At 44.4% G+C, this 19,192-nt stretch overlaps 1 protein-coding gene and 1 non-coding gene across 3 annotated transcripts in view; one reads left to right on the forward strand and one right to left on the reverse strand.

Annotated features, from left to right (window-relative positions):
• Positions 1-19,192, forward strand: part of SND1 (staphylococcal nuclease and tudor domain containing 1) — a 252,010-nt gene that overhangs the window by 41,585 nt on the left and 191,233 nt on the right. For both annotated transcript variants that reach the window (XM_066634033.1, XM_066634034.1), the window contains exon 9: positions 12,841-12,931. In XM_066634033.1, the coding sequence (XP_066490130.1) occupies positions 12,841-12,931 (91 nt within the window). The remainder of the gene's footprint in view (positions 1-12,840; positions 12,932-19,192) is intronic.
• Positions 13,388-13,494, reverse strand: LOC136657966 (U6 spliceosomal RNA). The gene has a single exon (XR_010794774.1). It is a non-coding gene; the product is annotated as a U6 spliceosomal RNA (small nuclear RNA).

Here is a 19,192-nt window from a genome sequence, read left to right on the forward strand (position 1 = left end):
TAAGGACACATTAAGAAGAGATATTTAGAAATTTGACCCCTAAGGGGGTGAAAAAGAGTAAAATGTGATTTCATGGTTTCTTCATTATCTCTTAGGACCGATGAGATATCAATGGTTTTTGCTTACAAAGGTTACCCATACAAATGCTTAAAAGTATAATTCAGAATTTTGCTCTAATCAACCCCTAAAGGAGTGTATCTAGATTCAGGGATGAATTATAGAATTCATATTACTTAGGCCTGGATGGCATTATTCCCTGTGCTGTTGCCAGAGAGAGTAGTGTCACCTGCATGTCAACTTAGGCCAGGCCAGCCTTTTTTCCTATGCTGCTGCACGAGGGAAGTCTGTGAATCTCCTTCTGTAGACCAACTTAAACCTTTTAAAGTCAGTATGGCAATTGATTTTTTAAGGGGAAGTTGGTGCCTCATGCTGTAGTTCTCTTCACAGGAGAGAGAACCTGCCCATTCTGGTCCCTATCCAGTCTTATGCATGACACTCAGCTAAAGGCTAAGGAGGTGTGTGAGCTCATCATGAAGCACATGGTGAACAACTGGGAGAAGTTCATCATCTGCCATGATAGTGAGGCAGACAACTATATCAGCTTTGCTGAGTATCATGCTCACATGTCCCAACTCATTACTTATGGTGGTTTATGCAAGCTGATGGCGGCTCAGCAAGTGTTCATCTTTGAAGTTTACTGCAATAGTGAGCTCTATGAGTGTCTTGATGCTGAAGGTCACCCTATGAGGGAGTTACACTTAAAAACATAAGACAGCTCTGCTGGATCAGGCAATAGGCCCATCTAGTCCAGCTCCCTGTATCTCACAGTGGCCCGCCAAATGCCCCAGGGAGCACACAAGACAGCAAGAGACCTGCATCCTGGTGCCCTCCCTTGCATCTGACATGGCCCATTTCTAAAATCAGGAGGTTGCACATGCACATCATGGCTTGTAACCCATGTTGGATTTTTCCTCCAGTAATTGGTCCAGTCCTCTTTTAAAGGCAACTAGGCCAGATGCCATCATCACATCCCGTGGCAAGGATTTCCGCAGACCAACCACACGATGAGTAAAAAAATATTTTATTTTCTCTGTCCTAAGAGAAGGATCAGAGAAGAAATTGAGAAGGACTCAATTTTAGCGGAGGTCCCCTGGTTCTGGTGTTATGTGAGAGTCAAAAGAGCATCCCTCTATCCCTCCCATGCATAATTATGTATGTCTCAATCATGTCCCCCCTCAGGCGCCTCTTTTCTAGACTGAACAGACTCAGCTGTAGCCTTTCCTCATAAGAAAGGTGCCCTAGCCCAGTAATCATCTTAGTCGCTCTGTTTTGCATGTTTTCCATTTCCACTATATCCTTTTTGAGATGTGGCAACCAGAACTAGACACAATACTCCAGGTGTGGCTTTACCATTGATTTGTATAATGGCATTATAATATTAGCCGTTTTATTCTCAATACCTTTTCTAATGATCCCAAGCATAGAATTAACTTTCTTCACTGCTGCTGCATATTGGGTCGACACTTTCATCAAGCTGTGCACAAACACCCCAAGATCTCTCTCCTGATCTATCACAGACAGCTCAGAACCCATTAGCCTGTATGTGAAGTTTTGATTTTTTGCCCTATTGTACATCACTTAACACTTACAATGAAACATCTGCCATTTTGCTGCCCATTCTACCACTTGGAGAGATCCTTCTGGAGCTCCTCACAATCGCTTCTAGTCATCACCATCCAAAAAAGTTTAGGTTCGTCTGCAAACTTGGCCACCTCGCTGCTCAACCCTATCTCCAGGTCATTTATGAACAGGTTGACAAGCACCAGTTCCAGGAGAGATCCTAAAGGCACACCTCTTTCCACCTCTCTCCATTGTGAAAATTGCCCATTGACACCCACTCTCTGTTTCCTGGTCTTCAACTAGTTCCCAATTCATGAGAGGACCTGCCCTCTTATTTCCCGAGTGTGTAATTTTCTCAGCAGCCTTTGGTGAGGGACTGTGTCAAACGTCTTCTGAAAGTGCAGGTATATAATGTCCATGGGTTCTCCTGCATCCACATACCTGTTGATCGTTTCAAAGAATTCTAAAAGGTTTGTGAGGCAAGACTTACTCTTACAGAAGCCATGCTGATTCTCCCTCAGCAAGGCCTGTTCATCTATGTGTTTTGAGATTCTATCTTTGATGAGGCATTCCATCATCTTACCCGGTATATATGTTAGGCTGACCGGCCTATAGTTTCCCGGGTTCCCCCTCCTTTCCTTTTTAAAGATCGGTGTGACATTTGCTACAATCCTCTGGCACCATGGCCATTTTGAGGGACAAGTTGCATATTTTAGTCAGGAGGTCAGCAATTTCATTCTTCAATTCCTTAATAACTCTTGGGTGGATGCCATCAGGGCCCGGTGACTTATTGATCTTTAATTTGTCAACTAGGCCTGAAACATCTCTTTTAACCTCTATCCAACTTAATTCCTTGGTCGGGGGGGGGGGCTATTCAGGCAGCGGTCTTCTGTCGTGAAGACAGATGCAAAGAACTCATTTAATTTCTCTGCCATCTCTAAGTCTCCTTTTATCTCCCTTTTCCCTCCACCATCCAGAGTGCCAACAGCTTCACGGACGGGTTTCCTACTTCTAACATATTTGAAGAAGCTTTTATTATTCCTCTTAATGTTGCTAGCCATGTGTTCTTCATAGTCTTTCTTGGCCTCCTGTATCAACTTCTTACATTTCTTTTGCCACAGTTTATGTTCCTTTTTATTTTCTTCATTAGGGCAAGACCTCCATTTTTGGAAGGAAGCTTCTTTGCCCTTTACGACCTCTCTAACTTGGCTCATTAGCCATACAGGCACCCTCCTCGACATAGTCAAGCCCATCTTCCTTTGCGGTATACACTTCTGCTGGGCCTCTATTACTGTTGTTTTAAGCAGCTTCCACGCACTCTGGAGAGATTGGACCTTCTTTACCTTCCCTTTCAACTTCTTCCTAACTGGCCTCCTCATCTGACGGAAGTCTGCCCTTCGGCAGTCAAGGGTTTTTGTGTTAGATTTGCTTCGAACTCTTCCCCCGACATGCATGGTGAAACTAATTGCAGCATGGTCACTGTTCCCCAAGGGCTCAGTAACATTGACCTCTCTAACCAGGTCCTGAGTGCTGCACAATATTAAATCCAGAGTCACCTGTCCTCTGGTGGGCTCCATGACTAGCTACTCTAAGGCACAGATTTAGCATGTCAAGGAATCCGGTCTACTTTTTGTGACCAGAACCCAAATCGACCCAGTCGATATGAGGATAATTGAAGTCACCCATTATTGCAACCCTTCTCGACAGCTCCCTGAACTGTTTCCTCATTTCAAGGTCCCCTTCTGGTTTCTGGTCCGGAGGACGTTTCAAGGTCTGGTTTCAAGGTCCCCTTCTAGTTTCTGGTCTGGAGTAACTCACTGAGTTACTCAAGCTCCTTTGCCATGAAGACCTGGAGATGTCTGTGGATCAGATCATGAGCTTCTTATTGCAAAATTCAGGCTTAAACTGAAGAAAGTAGGGAAAACATTAGGCCACTCAGGTATGACTTAAATCAAATTCCATATGAATACACAGTGGAGGTGACAAATAGATTTAAAGGTTTAGATTTGGCAGACAGAGTGCCTGAAGAACTATGGACGCTCAAAACATTGTTCAGGAGGTAGCAACTAGAACCATCTCTAAGCAAAAGAAATGCAAGAAGGCAAAATGGCTGTCTGAAGAAGCTTTACAAATTGCTGAGGAAGGAAGGAAAACAAAAGGCAAGGGAGAAAGGGAAAGATATACCCGACTGAATGCAGATTTCCAGAGAATTGCAAGGAGATAGGAATACCTTCTTAAATGAGCAATACAGAGAAATAGAGGAAAACAGAGGAAGGGGAAAGACTAGAGGCACCTTTCAGAAAATTGGAGATACCAAAGGAATATTCCATGAAAGGATGGGCATGATAAAGGACAAGAATGGTAGGGACCTAATGGAAGAAGATGAGATTGAGAAGAGGTGGCAAGAATACACAGAGGAACTCTACAAGAAAGATCTTAATGTCCCTGATAACCACAAAGGTTATGATTGCTGAAATTGAGCCAGACACCCTGGAGTTTGAAGTCAAGTGGGCCCTAGGAAGCAACACTAACAACAAAGCTAGGGGAGGTGACAGTATTGCAGTGGAGCTCCTTAGAAGTTTAAAAGATGATGAATTGCTGCACTCAATCTACCAGCAAATTTGGAAAACTCAACAGTGGCCTCAGGATTGGAAAAGATTGGTTTACATTCAAATCTCAAAGAAAGGCAATGCCTAAGAATGTTCTCACAGTTGTGTTCACAATTGCGTTTATTTCACATGCCAGCAAGGTTATGCTGAAAATCCTACAAGCCAGGCTTCAGCAGTATGTAAACAGAGAATTACCAGAAGTATAAGTTGGTTTTCAAAGAGATAGAGGAACTAGAGAGCAAACTGGCAACATTCCCTGGATTATGGAGAAAGCAAGGGAGTTCCAGAAAATATCTACTTCTGCTTCATCGACTATGCTAAAGCCTTTGACTGTGTGGATCACAACAAATTGTGGCAGGTTCTTAAAGAGATGGGAGTACCAAACCACCTTCTCTGTCTCTTGAGAAATCTGTATGCAGGTCAAGACGAAACAGTTAGAACTGGATATGGAACCGGATATTTGGTTTAAAATAGGGAAAGGAGTATGACAAGACTGCAAATTGTCACCCTGCTTATTTAACTTATATGCAGAGTACATCATGCGAAAGGTTGGGCTGGATGAATCCCAAGTCGGAGTTAAGATCACTGGGAGAAATATTAGTAACCTCAGATATGCTGATGATACCACTTAGTGACAGAAAGTGAGGAGGATCTGAAGAACCTCTTGAGGGTGAAAGAGGAAAGTGCAAAATGTGGCTTGAAACTTAACATTAAAAAAACTAAGATCGTGGCATCTGGTCTCATCATGGCAAATCTTGATGGGGAAGACCTTGGCATCTTACCTCATGGCAAATAGAAGGGAAAAAATGGAAGCGGTGACAGAGTTTATCTTCTTAGGTTCCCAGATCACTGCAGACGGAGACGAAGCCATGAAATTAAAAGATGCCTGCTTCTTGGGGGGAAAGTTATGGTAAGCCTAGACAACTTAATTAAAAGCCGAGACCAAAACTATGATTTTCCCAGTTTTAATGTATGACTGTGAGAGCTGGACCATAAGAAGGGCTGAGTGCCAAAAGAATAGACACTTTCAAATTATGGTGTTGGAGAAGACTTTTGAGAGTCCCCTGGACTGCAAGGAGATCATCAGTCAATTAGATCAGATTAAATCAGTAAATCAACCTTGACTATTCAATGGAAGTTTAGGTGCTGAAGCTGAAGCTTAAATACTTTGGTCATCTCTTGAGAAGGGAGGACTCTTTATAAAAGACCCTGATGCTGGGAAAATTGAAGGCAAAAGGAGAAGGGGATGGCAGAGGATGAGATGGTTAGATAGTGTCACAGAGGCAATGAATTTGGACACACTCGGGAAGTCAGTGGTAGATGGGGGCCTGATGTACTGTGGTCCATTGGGTCACAAAGAGTCGGACATATAGACTGAACAACAACAACAGAAGACAGGAATACCTTGATACTATGGAATACTAGGCTGAAATGAATAAGATGAAAATCAACAGGAACAAGTGCACGTAGGCAAAAATAACCAAATATGCAGGTATAGGATACATGTAGTTTGGTAGCATATGTGAGAGGGATCTTTGAGTTGTTCTCAGCTGCCTCAGACGTGAGCCTATGATTACAAACTGCGAGAGAGGACTGGATATCAGGAAAACATTCTTGATGGTCAGGGCAGTTTGGCAGTGGGTCAGATTGCTGAGGGAGGTGGTGGATTCTCCCTCACTGAAGAGGTTCGACAAGCATCTGCTGGAGATGCTGTAGGACAGGGGTGTCAGACTCATTTCATCCCAGGGGCCACATCTGCGTTATGGCACATGCTGAGGGCCAAGCTCCAAATATGGCCCCCAGAAGTGACATGAACATTGGAAGTGACGTCACAAGTCACTCTGCTGCCTCCCTCCACCCCAGTCCCCCTCCTGTCCACTGCTGCTAAGAGCGCATGCAACCCCTAGAGCAAGGGAAATGAGCTGGCAGAGGCTGCATTCACGACCCCCACTTGCAAAAAATTTGGGGTTTTTTTTTGTTTTGTTTTTTGCAAGAAGAGGTGGCAAATGCAACATCTGCCCACTTGCTCCCAATACTTCCCCCCACCTCCCACCAGGAAACCCCCTCCTGCCTGACCCCTAAGCAATGGAAAGGAGCTGACAGAAGCTGCATTAGCTGCCCCACTTTCAAAACGTTCAGATACTTTTCTCCTCTGGAAAAAACTTTTTGCAAGCAGAGGCAGCAAATGCTCACACTCACTGCTCTCCTGCCTCTCACCAACTACAGTGACTGTCCACCCACCAAGCCCCCTGGTCACCCCCAATCCCCAATGTTTGTACCACTTCAGCTGTCTCCTTTATGCCAGCTGCCCTGAACATGACTAGAGTTCTGCTCCAGTTATCTCCTCAGGATATTCTAGGGATGCCACACGCAGCATCCCCAGCCCTCAGGCTGCCCCCTCCGGATGCAGCTGAAGCTGAGGTGAACTTTGGTTGCATCTGGAGGAAATTCCGAGGGCCAGGGATATGTACACAACATCCCCAGCCCTCAGAATGATGTTTTGAGGCCTCAGAAGGCCTTAAAATGTCACCTCTGGGTTTGCCAAAAACCTGGAAGTGACCTTTTAAGGCCTTCTGAGGGCTTAAAACATCATTCTGAGGGCTGGTGATGCTACATGCAGTATCCCCAACACTCATATTTCATCTCCAGATGCAACCGAAGCAGCGCTGTGTTTGCAGCGAGCGGGGCTGGGGCAGCCCTGGAATTCCAGAGTCCCCTGTCCTCTGGTGGGCTCCATGACTAGTTACTCTAAAGCACAGTCATTTAGCATGTCAGGAAAAGTGGTTTCTCTTTCCTGATCAGAGCACGAATTGACAGAGTTGATGTGAAGATAATTGAAGTCCCCCATGTTTACAACCCTGTCCATGCATGACTCCTTCCTGATCTGTTTCCTCATTTCAAGGTCCCCTTCTGGTGCCTCGTCTGGAGGCTGGTAGTACACCCCCAGTTTTGCATTGTTCCTCAGGCCTGGTAATTTAACCCGCAAAGACTTGTGGAGTTGGAGTGTGGAGTTAGTCCCGCCTTCAATCCCTACTTTGCTGGATTCTACCCCTTCTTTAACATAAATGTTTACACACCCCTCCAACACACCCCTCCCTTTCCCTCCTATAGAGTTTATAGCCTGGGATTGCGGCATTCCACTGCTTCTCTGCATTCCACCAGGTTTCCGTTATATCCATTTCTGTTACGCCCACTATATCTATTTCCGTTATGCCCACAATATATTAAAAAGTTATGCAAGCTCCTGAATGGGGTGTCTGAATTTGCAACTCCTAAAAGATTATATGGCTAATAAGAGTCTAATACTGCTCTTAGCAACTTCTAAAGGTTAAATGACTATGCTAAATTAGCTGGCTGGATGGTATTTTGCCCTTCCTAGATTCTTGCCCTCTTAACTCTCTTACCAGGTTTCCATTATGCCCATTGTATCAAAGTTTTCTCTAGTCACCAAACATTCCAGTTTTCCCATCTTCACTCAGAGACTTTGGGTATTAGCATAAAAGCATTTGTACATGGAATCCCCCAGGATGGGCTGCTTATTAGCTCCTTTATCCCTGCATCCTCTCTTTGTGCCAGTCTATCGCATCCCATCATACTTCCGTTCCCAATTTCTTCTCCGACTGTATCTTTACCTTGTTGTTCTCTAACCTCCACAGCTCGTCCTATAGGGATGTCTCTCGTCCCATAGGCCCGAACCGGATGCCCCTCAGTTCCTGTCAGCTTTCCTCCAGGGATCAGTTTAAATGAGTATTTTAGCTATTGTTTTCATTCTGTTACACATTATTTTTTAATTATGCCTTTTATTATTTGAGTGCTATTTGCTCTCCTTACCACTATTTTATTCTCAACAAACTCTTTAAGTACTGCTGAGTTTTGAGTTGCATTTGGTTCAGCTGATTCTCCACACCTAGCTAAATTTGATGCCTTAGGGTTTGGCTATTTTGTAAGACAAAAGAAGAACAAGCTTAGCGTTTCTGCTGCCAGATATGGATTGAATCTGAGAAGCTAAATACTGATCTTTGGTGGCAGAACTACCAGCATTTTGAAAATGAGTGTGCTCTGGAGAGAAAAAAAGTTGTGCGGAGTAAATTAAGGTGGGGAGGAACTCAGAAATGCTGCAACATGGGGAATAAGTCCAGAAAAGGCATCACATTAGAAAAACACCGCCTGATAATCCCATAGGCCCATTTAGTCCAACTTCCTGTGTCTCACACTGGCCAACCAAATGCCTCAGGGAGCAAACAAGACAACAAGAGACCTGCATCCCGCTGCCCTCCCTTGCATCTGGCATTCTGAGGTAGCCTCCTTCTAAAATCAGGAGGCTGCACATTACACATCATGGCTTGTAACCTGCGATGGACCTTTCCTCCATAAATTTCTCCAGCCCCCTTGATAGAAAGATTTGTGGATTCTTTTTCTGGCGCACTGCTAAAACAGTCAAAGTTCTTTTTGAAGGTTGGGAAGCTTAATTCTTTACAATTGCAATCAAATTACAAGCAATTGCAGATTTCTTAGGATATAAGATCGCACACAGTTATCAGGGTGCTGCCTGCGACACTGACCACTCCCTGGTGTGCAGCAGAGTAAAACTGCTAACTAAGCTACTGTATCACATGAAAAAGGAAGAAAGACCTCGCATTGAGACCAGCATGACCCGGGACCAGGGGAAAGTGGAGGAATTTGCACAAGCACTTGAGGACTCTCTTCCAGGCCCGGCCACTGCAGATGCATCCAACAGATGGGAACATTTCAAAAATGCCGTTTACAACACCGCCTTGTCCATATTTGGCAAGGAGACCAACAAGGCGGCAGATTGGTTTGAAGCCCACTGAGGAGTTGACACCAGTCATTGAGGAAAAGAGGAGAGCTCAAGCAGCTCCAACTCTGTTCCCAGATACAGATAGCAGCTGACACGGGCAACATCAAGGGGATGTATGATGGTATCAAGCTGACCCTAGGTCCATCACAGAAGAAAGCTGCCCCTCTGAAGTCTGCCACAGGTGAGGTCATCCAGGACCAGGCACAGCAGATGGAACGCTGGGTGCAGCACTACTCTGAGCTATATTCCAGAGAAAACACAGTAACCGAGGAAGCACTGAACAACATTGAGTGTCTGCCTGTGTTGGAGGAGCTTGACAGTGAACCAACCCTAGCAAAACTTCACATGGCCCTGAACTCCCTCGCCTCTGGCAAGGCACCTGGGAAAGATAGCATCCCTGCTGAAGTCCTAAAGTGCTGCAAAGAGATCATCGCCACTGAGCTGCATGAAATCCTCTGCCTCTGCTGGAGGGAAGGTGGAGTACCATAGGACATGAGGGATGCAAACATCATCACGCTGTACAAGAACAAAGGCGACGGGTGACTGCAACAACTACCGCAGCATCTCTCTCCTTAGCGTTGTAGGAAAGCTGTTTGCCCGAGTTGCACTGAAGAGGCTCCAGGTACTTTCAGAGTGCATCTATCCAGAATGACAGTGTGGATTCCGAGCCAGCAGCTCCACCACTCCCTTAGACAGTATTCTCCCTTAGACAACTGCAGGAGAAATGCAGAGAACAACGACAGCCACTCTTTATAGCCTTCTTAGACCTCACAAAGGCTTTTGACCTGGTCAGCAGGGTCGGCGTCTTCAGGATTCTCCCCAAGATTGGATGTCCACCCAGGCTCCTCAGCATCATCAGATCTTTCCACAAGGACATGAAGGGCACTTTGGAACTGCGACAAAAGGCATCCATCTCCGGACCAGATCAGAAGGAAAGCTCTTCAACCTCTCCAGACTAGATCTCAACGATCTCCTTCTCTGGATACCGAGCTAAACAAACACATCGGTGAAGCAGCTACCACATTTTCCAGACTCACAAAGAGAGTCTGGTTCAACAAGAAGCTGACGGAACAGTGGTTCTTACACTTTTCACACTGGGAATTTGACCCACTCTTTAGAATAAAAATCTGTCAGGACCCACCAGAAGTGATGTAATGACCAGAAGTAACATCATCAAGCAGGAAAATTTTTAGCAATCCTAGGCTGCAATCCTACCTACACTTACCCAGGAGTAAGTCCCATTTACTACCATGTACACAATAGCATTTTAAAAGAGCAGATCTGTAACATTTCCCCAAATGCAGTCACATACCATGTAGCATCAAGTCCAACACATTAAAAATAAAATATTGAAATGAATGGGGACCCACCTGAAATTGGCTTGCGACCCACCTAGTGAGTCCTGAAACACAGTTTGGGAAACACTGGGCTAGAGTATATTATAGTACCTTTTCTGTGGCAGTTGTAGTAGCAAATATAGGAAGTGAGGGTAAGTGCCCTCTGAAGACTTTAGAAGGCCTTTAGAGGACTGGAGAGGACGCACACAGTCTACCTGGCCTTCTGAACACTTTCTAAGGCCTCTGGAAGGCATTCAAACCTCACTTCGTGTATCTTCTGAAACCAGAAGTGATGTTTTAAGGCCGTTAGAAGACCTTCTGAGTGTCAGGAAGACTCCCCCCCCCATGTATGCCTTAAAATGTCACTTCCATTTTCAGACAAAAACCAGGTTTAAAGGCTCTCCGAAGGCCACCAGACAGAGGCAAAGAAGTCAACTGGAGGGGTGAGGAAGGTAGCACCATCTCCTTAGGGGTAGTACCCCAGGGCATTTGCCTCCCCCTGAAACCCCTAGTTATGCCAATGGCCCAGAGGATTGCTCTGTGATTTTCTGGGACAAGTTTGCTTGATGTTTTGCAGATAAAATTGCTATGTGCCTTGACTTTTATTCCTTATTGACAGTGTCTGTGCAGGTACCTTGCTCAACTGCTTGTTGAGAATTGAGAACTGGGGATTCTTTTCTGTTTATACAGCCTGAGGATAAAGACAGGATTTTTTGGAGTATGAGACTGGCTGCCTGCTTTCTCCATCCTTTTCCAGCATGTCTCATATGATCAACCCAGGGAGGTTTGCCTAAGTGGGCTGTGAGGTTGTGAAGTCATTAAGAGAAGCAGTGCTGCCTAGTGCCTTAAAGGTGGCAGCAATTTGCCCCCTCTTAAAAATTATAGGCCAGTATCTAACCTTCGCTTTTTAGGCAGAGTGATTGAAATGGTGGAGATGGATTTTCTGGACTCTTAATAATATGGTTTCAAACCAGGCTTTGGGACTAAATCGACCACTGTTGCCTTGGTGGATGACCTACACAAGGGGGTTAAACAGGGGTGCACATCTCTGTTGGTCCTGCTGGACCCTTTTAATGGCTTTTGATACCATTGACCATGGTGTCCTATTGGGTTGACTGGCTGAGTTAGGACTTGGAATCATTGCAGTGCAGTGGTTCTTTTTGTCTTTCTATGCCCAGGTGGTGAGGCTGAGGAATTCGTATTTGGCATCCTGGCATCTCACTTGTGAGGTACATCAGGATTCTGTGTTGCACCCTATGCTATTTAACATCTACATGAAAGTACTGGGCAAGGCCATCAGGAGATCTGCAGTAGAGTGCCATCAGTATGCTGATGATAGCTCTAGGACAGGGGTGCTCAATAGGTGGATCGCGATCTACCGGTAGATCGCGAGGCAAAATGAGTAGATCGCGGAGTGCCAACCCCCTCCCCCTTCAGGTGCCTCTGGGAGGAAACGCCGGGAGTAAGGCCCATTGTACTCAATGGGACTTACTCCCAGGTAAGTGTGGCTAGGATTGCAGCCTCACAGCCTAATCCTAGGCATGTCTACTCAGAGTAAGTCCTGTTATACTCAGTGGGGCTCAAGGTACACCAACATACATTGTACACATAAATGTTATATGTTATGATGGCGCGAACATTGTAGAAAAAACTCTGGTAGATCTCCGGGCCTTGCTGGGTTTCAAAGTAGCTCTCGAGCCAGAAAAGTGTGAGCACCCCTGCTCTAGGATATCCTTTTCTTCAGATCCTGGGGAGCTGCTAAGAACCTGGAGCGCTGCCTGGTGGTGGTTGGGGTCTGGATGTTTGCTAATAAACTGAAATTAAATCCAGAAAAGACAGAGGTCCTCCCGGTTCAGAAACCATGATGCAGGTAAAGACTATCAACCTGCTCTGGATGGGGCCTCACTCCCTTTGAACATGTGTGCAGCCTGGGAGTCTTTCTGAATCCACAACTCAGTATGGAAATGCTACTTTGTACAGATTTAGTATGTTCTGAAAAGTGTTTGAGTCTGCATACAGAGATGAACCCATTAAAGTAATTTCTTCACTTGCCCATGGCCAGACTTCCTTTGGCAAGACTGTACCCTTCTTTAGAGTTTGCATTTGTGGAGCATTCTGCAACTTTGGAGGGTGGAGATAGGAAAATATTGCTTAATGTAAAATATTAGTTGTCCAGCATCTTGCTCATTGCAAGCATCTGTCAGTTGGCTGTCCATCTGTCCGAGGCTTGAGAATCTTCAACAAAGGAAAGCCCACTATTGTGTGAAACTGACTGTTTCACTTCTCATTGTGAAATTATTCCTCTTGTCTAGACTCAGATCTAGACTACAATGGAAGCTGGTGTGCTGAGAGAGGAAGCTGTGTTGTGGGATGGGACATAGTGGACCTGAGGATATTATGGTTGTGTTGGGGCTCATGTGAAATCATTGCCTTTTATTTTTCTGTCTGATCCCAGGTATGCTAAAGAACGCAAGCTGAGGATCTGGAGGGACTATGTAGCTCCAACAGCCAACCTGGACCGAAAGGAGAAGCAGTTTGTGGCCAAGGTAATGGTGGAGAGGGGGGAGAAGAGCCTTGCGGTACTGATAAGAGAGAAAGGTAGCTTCTTGCACTCTTCTTGGGGAATCTCTAGGCATCTCTGTTGGTCTGCCAAATGCAACTTTAAAATTTGCACAGGAAAGGAGTAAAAGGACTAAACTTGTGAATCCAGAGAAGTTCCATCCAGAGACTAGAATTGGATCTTCATCCTTTCTTGCTTGCAAAATCAAGCAGGGTGGTTATATGCATGTGTGCACACTCTTCATATTGCCTTGCCTAACCCTAACCCTAACCTTGCCTGGGCTACATCCTTCAGAGCCTGAGTAGCTCCAGGGCCAAGGAATGGTCAGAGGATTCCATCTATGGATAGGCAGTTTGGAATCAGGCAATGTATCTGTGATTGCTTTTGAGTTCCTATTCTTTAGCTAACTCATTAGTTTCTACTCATTAGCTCCTACTTACGTTTGTCCATGGAATGCTTCACAAATTTGTGTGTCATTCTTGCGCAGGGCCCAAGCTAATCTTCTCTGTGTCGTTCCAATTCTAGTATATGTGCTGCCAAAGCAAGCACATATTACTGTTAAATACTCTTTGTAAAGAACGTGTTGTGGATGTAGCCAAATTCTGTTTCTATGTGCTTTTAAACTCTGATTTTAAGATTTTAGTTAAATAGGTGTATGGCTTATGTGCTAATCAACCTAATAAACTTGACTTGAATGATTTGTCCATGAGAACAAAGTGCTTCTTTCTCACCATCACCTGCTTCATGATGACACTTCCTACCTAATGACACTACCCTCAGCAGGCACCATGAATGCTATTCAACCCACTGTAAGAATCACGTTTGACACCCCTGATCAATGCATGAACTTGCTGCTAGATCGTGCTATTTAAATGTGTGACTGGATGCTAGGACAGAAACCACTTTCCCAGCTTGTGCAGCCATGGAAATTAGATTGGGATTGAAATACTGAAGAAACAGGCAATTGACCTTCTTGAGAAGCTCTTCTGCTCTCCAGGAACTCTCCTCTGAAAGCTATTGTTGCTCTGCCTGACACTTGGTTGTTTGATTGCGTTGGTACTTCATGCATGGTGCTGCTGTCTTTTAGAGAGTATTTCTAGAGAGGTTTGCAGTGGAATTCTGCGGTTTCCCTTGCTGTTACTGTGTGATGACTCTGGGGGAAAAATTGTGCATTAGCTAGATGTAGCATGACAACCAGAAGGATAGCCCCCTCCCCCATCTGCCAATTTGCCTTGGCAAATCCTCTTTGTGCATGGTGGCTTTTGGACATTTGGTGCAGGCGTACATGCCTATTTCGTCTTCCAGTGCCAAGCTTATCAATCAGGCAGTGGTGCTTATAGCAGCAAATCTTCTGAAGGTCACTGCATAAGGCCAACTGCTGTCTTTTCGCTGTGGAATGTGGAAGCCATCCCAAAGCAGCAACTAATCCTCCTGCCTCTTTCTCCCTGTCACCCATTGACCAATTGCACTCCTCAGGAAGGTAAGAGAACTGAACATAATGTAGTCGTTTGACTGTGCCTACTGTGCGTGCCCTAATATTTGCTGATGCAGGGAGTGATTTGTTCCAGGATTTGTTGGCTTTGTTGAACTTGTTGACTTTTCCTGCCAACAGACCACCACCCTTCCTGAATTTTACCACAAGGAGATGAAAAGCTTTCTATGATGTTCTTCAACAGCTCTTTGGGCACAGATAGCCTTTTCAGCATTTGGCTCATGTTGGTTGCCATATTTTGCTTCAGAAAAATTAGGAAATGGTGCTCCTGTGGAGCTGTGAAGAAAATTTATTTAAACCAAAGGTCTCTCTGCTGAAGCTACTACCCCCAATACGTACCTTGAAGCAGGCAAAGAAAAGTTCATGAATTGGTAATCTTTACTTGCAAGATTTTTTGAGGAGTGCACAGGTAGATACTTGGCTAATAAAGCAAGCGAATATATGTTCTCCTACAAAAATCCTTACTTTGAGTAGTGCTACTGTTTTCTTCTACCTCAGAAAAGCCCTCCTCATTTGCTGTCCATCAAATATTCTTCCTGAAAACGTTGGACCCATTGAGCCTCTTCTGATCTTTCCTCTTGATCTGCTACTTCCTCCCCTTCTTCTTTGAATTTCTGCATAAAATCCGTCTTTTTGAACCATATCCAACTTATTTTTTGTTGAAATCTAAAAACGCCACTTTCCCCATCTCATTTTCCAGATTTTCTCAACTATCAGAAATGCATAACCTTTTTTCCTTAAAATTCCGAGGGGGATTTCCTTCAGAATGCATATCTGCAGAAACACATCATATCTTCAGACTTACTTTTTCATGCTGCTGTAGAACTGTGTCTCTTGTTTTCTTTTGAATAAAACGTCTCAGGGTGGGGGGCCTCCTTAAAGAAGCAAATCTTGTGTTAATTCTGTATACTTGGTTCAGATCTCTTAAGAACATGAGAACATAAGAACAACTTCACAACTTCAACATAAGAACACAACACAACATAAGAACAACTTCACTGGATCAGGCCATAGGCCCATCTAGTCCAGCTTCCTGTATCTCACAGTGACCCACCTAATGCCCCAGGGAGCACACCAGATAACAAGACATCTGCATCCTGATGCCCTCCCTTGCATCTGGCATTCTGACATAGCCCATTTCTAAAATCAGGAGGTTGCACATACACCTCACAAATTGACACTCGTAATGGATTTTTCCTCCAGAAATTGGCCCAATCCTCTTATAAAGGCATCTAGGCCAGATGCCATCATCACATCCTGTGACACAGATTTTCACAGACAAACCACACACTGAATAAGGAGGGAGGGAGGAGGCTGCCTCTGGGGCTGCACACGTTTACTTGAGCTCCGTCTAAAAACTTCCTTTTTTCCTGTTTATGAGTGCCTTCTTACAATATTTTCTTTTCTGCGGCACCTCTGAATGCAGTTTTGCAAGCCAATTGTTTTGGTTTGCAAATGTCCCTATTGGGGATAAGAAATCAGCTTTTATCTGTAAGTATGAAGAAACGAAGTAAACGACAGAGAACCAACCCAGCTGCCTCCGGGGAAACCGCCCTGAAGAAGAAACGCAGCGTCAAGGTCTCTAAACAGCTGCTGTTATCGGAATGTCCACTTAATCATGGAAAAGTGAGTAAGACTGTGGAATTAATCTCAGAGGGTGCTGAGGTGGTAGAAGAAGGGAGTCAAACATTAAGTCAACCTGGAGAGAGGAGTGAGACGCCATTATCATCCGGTGCTTTCAAGGGGGCGGTGAAATCCAGCTCTGTGTGTAATGCAGCTACCAGCACAGATAATTTGGAATGGATAGGTCTCAAGGAACTGAAAGCCCTGTCTGGCAAACAATGTGCTCTTATCTCACAAACTCTGCTTACTATCTTCAGAGGCCAGCAGGCTATGGCCTGTAAGTTAGAGGCTTTGTGTCGTCAGTTGAAAACACTCACAGTGAAGGACAGGCCTCCCTGTGTGGGTGACATTCCTGCTGTTTCCTCAACGTTGGAAGTGAGGACGGGAAGAAGATTGCAACCTTGCAAGATCTCCCTCTCCATTTTTCAAAGCCAGCTAAACTATGGCAGATGGCACACAAAATTCAGAGCAAAATCTTCTCTGAGCAGTCTTCTACGCTGTGATTTGCACGAAGTGGACTTGCAGAATGTGACCAAATTAAGGTCTTCTCCCAATTGGCAAAATATCCTGTTGTCTTTTCGACAGGATGTTATACCTCAAATGCTTCTTAAGTCATCTTCTCTTTTACATCATTTTGGAATACGACCTAAGAAAGTCTATTATGAACCTTCCATTATCGCGTTTACCCAATCTCGGGGAGTTAGACATCCCGATACAGTTAGGGCAGAGGTTTCTCCTATTAGGCCTAGAACTTTTGAGCATCTGGATTCACAACTCTTGGACCCCATTTCTGAATTTCAATTGAAAGAGTCATTTTCAGAGCTAGCTCTGCTAGAACAGGAGCGTTTGATTTCTGCCTTGAAAGAGCTGGTGCAAGACTTTGAAAACATACAGAACACATCGGCTTCTACTCCTTTCCAGAAACAGGATGTTTCTCCAGAAGATTCGATGGATATGGAGGTAGCTGCGAAACAACCTACTCCTAGGACTCTTCATCCAGACCTACAGTGTCTAATGGACTTTAAAGAACAGTCCATGATATCTTCTCTTTCTTCAACTTCTCTGTTACTCCCTTCTCAGGTTGGAGAGAATACCCTGGATGAAGTAAAGTCTGCATCTGTTGCCCATGGCTTGGTGCTCCTATCTGCACAAAGTGGATGTCAAACCCCTGGATTAATAGAAACTGATGTTTTACAGCAAAGTCATCTATCTAGTAATTTGACTGTGTTGGAAGCTGATGAACCTTCATCTAGCAATGATCAGACAATTTTGGATTATCCAGCTCAGGGTACTCAGTGTTCTCCAAAAACTGCAAACTTGTACCCTGTTGTGGAGTTGGGCTCAAGCCCAGTTGGGATCCAAAGAGTTTCCAATGGGGTTCCCTGTAGAAATGTGGGGGCTGTGACCCCAGTATTGAATCCCTGTGTGGCAGCCGATATTAGTTTTACCATCTCCTCTGTTGCAAATAGTCAGGCTCCTTCAGTGGGTATTTGACCCGAGTGCAGCTAATGTACTTCATCTTGTTTCATGGAATGTGGCGGGGTGGGCCGGGAAATTTGGGCAGTCTGATTTTTTTTGATTTCGTCAAGAAATGGGATGTTTTATGTTTTCAGGAAGTCTGGCTTTTCTCTCCCCCCCAAGTAGATGGCTTTAGAGCTTTCTTAACCCCGGCGGTCCCTGGTTTGGGAAGGGGCAGACTCAAGGGGGGATTACTTTCATTGGTTTCTACGAATTTGTCTATTGTAGTGGAATCCTTGCCCGCTTTTGACCGTTATACTCTGGTGGTAAAACTTAATTTACAGCCAATTCCCTTAATTTTGGTAAATGTGTACTTCCCGCCACTTGTGGGTTTAACCACCTTAAGGCAAATATGGATCAATTTTGAGAAGCATCTTGGGGAGATCCAAGAGGCATATCCTTCTGCTCAGGTGGTCATTTTGGGGGGATTTTAATGCTAAAATGGGCAGAAATGATTTGGAACTTTTTACAAAATTTGGAGCTTTCCCCCTGTCTTTTTCTGACCCTCCTCCATTGTGCAAACGTGTTTCTAACGATTGTAGGTGCAATCGTCAGGGCTTATTTTTGGCCCAATGCTGCATAAAGCAAGATCTAATAACCCTTAACGGCTCATGGCCAGAGGATCACCCAGCAGTGTGTTCCTTTTGGAAGGGGACTAAACCCTCACTTCTAGATTATGTGGCTATTTCTAGGTCGTTGCTACCGGATTTGTTGGTTTTTAGGGTACTCAGTAGATCAGAGAGTGACCATCTCCCTTTATCGCTCAAATTGTCAACAGTTGAGCAGTTTAAGTCAAGAGAGATCCATCACCCTACTGACCACTTAGGTCCTGTGACAAGTTGTGTGAAATGGACCAGTCATGTTAGTGCTAAAATTCAAGGGCTTTTGAGTTGTGAGCGGGTAATGGGCTTTAGGGATGCAATTATAGCTAAGGAAGGTGATCCTTTGTCACATTATAATAATGTTGTTGCTGCCTTAAAACCTTTTTTAAGTAATTATACGTGCAACAATATTAGTCTGAGAAGTAGATCTTATGACTGGTATGATTCTGAATGTAGGATCCTGAAGAAGCAGGTTACTGCTGCTTTGATTATGGCGAGAGAATCTCAATTGGAGGTTCATTATGTGCATTTAAAAAATTTAAAAAAACAATTTAAGGAAACTATTAATTTTAAGAAGGAAATCTTTATAAAGAAAAATTGGGAAGATTTAATTAGTGCAGCTAATCAGAAAAATACATCTCTCTTCTGGCACATAATTAATCCACTACTGAAGGTGTTTCCCTCGGGAGCCCCAAATTATATTACAGCATCAGAATGGGTGGAACATTTTCAGGGGATTTATGCATCAGAAGAACCCCCTTGTCCAGATTTAAGATCTAAATTATTAGCAGAAGATCTTCCATCTTGGGAACCTGTAACCAGTGCGGAGGTTGTCTCTCTTATTAGGAGAGTTAAAAGTGGAAAAGCTCCAGGGGAAGATTTTATTAGAAGTGATTTGCTTAAAGAACATCAGGATTGGTGGGCTCCAACTTTGGCTGCCCTATTTTCGTATATTGATGAAACAGCTAATATGCCTTCTGATTGGGGTTGGGCGATTATAGTTCCCATTTAT

The sequence above is a fragment of the Tiliqua scincoides genome, chromosome 7, assembly GCF_035046505.1.
Source record: "Tiliqua scincoides isolate rTilSci1 chromosome 7, rTilSci1.hap2, whole genome shotgun sequence".
Lineage (NCBI taxonomy): Eukaryota > Metazoa > Chordata > Lepidosauria > Squamata > Scincidae > Tiliqua > Tiliqua scincoides.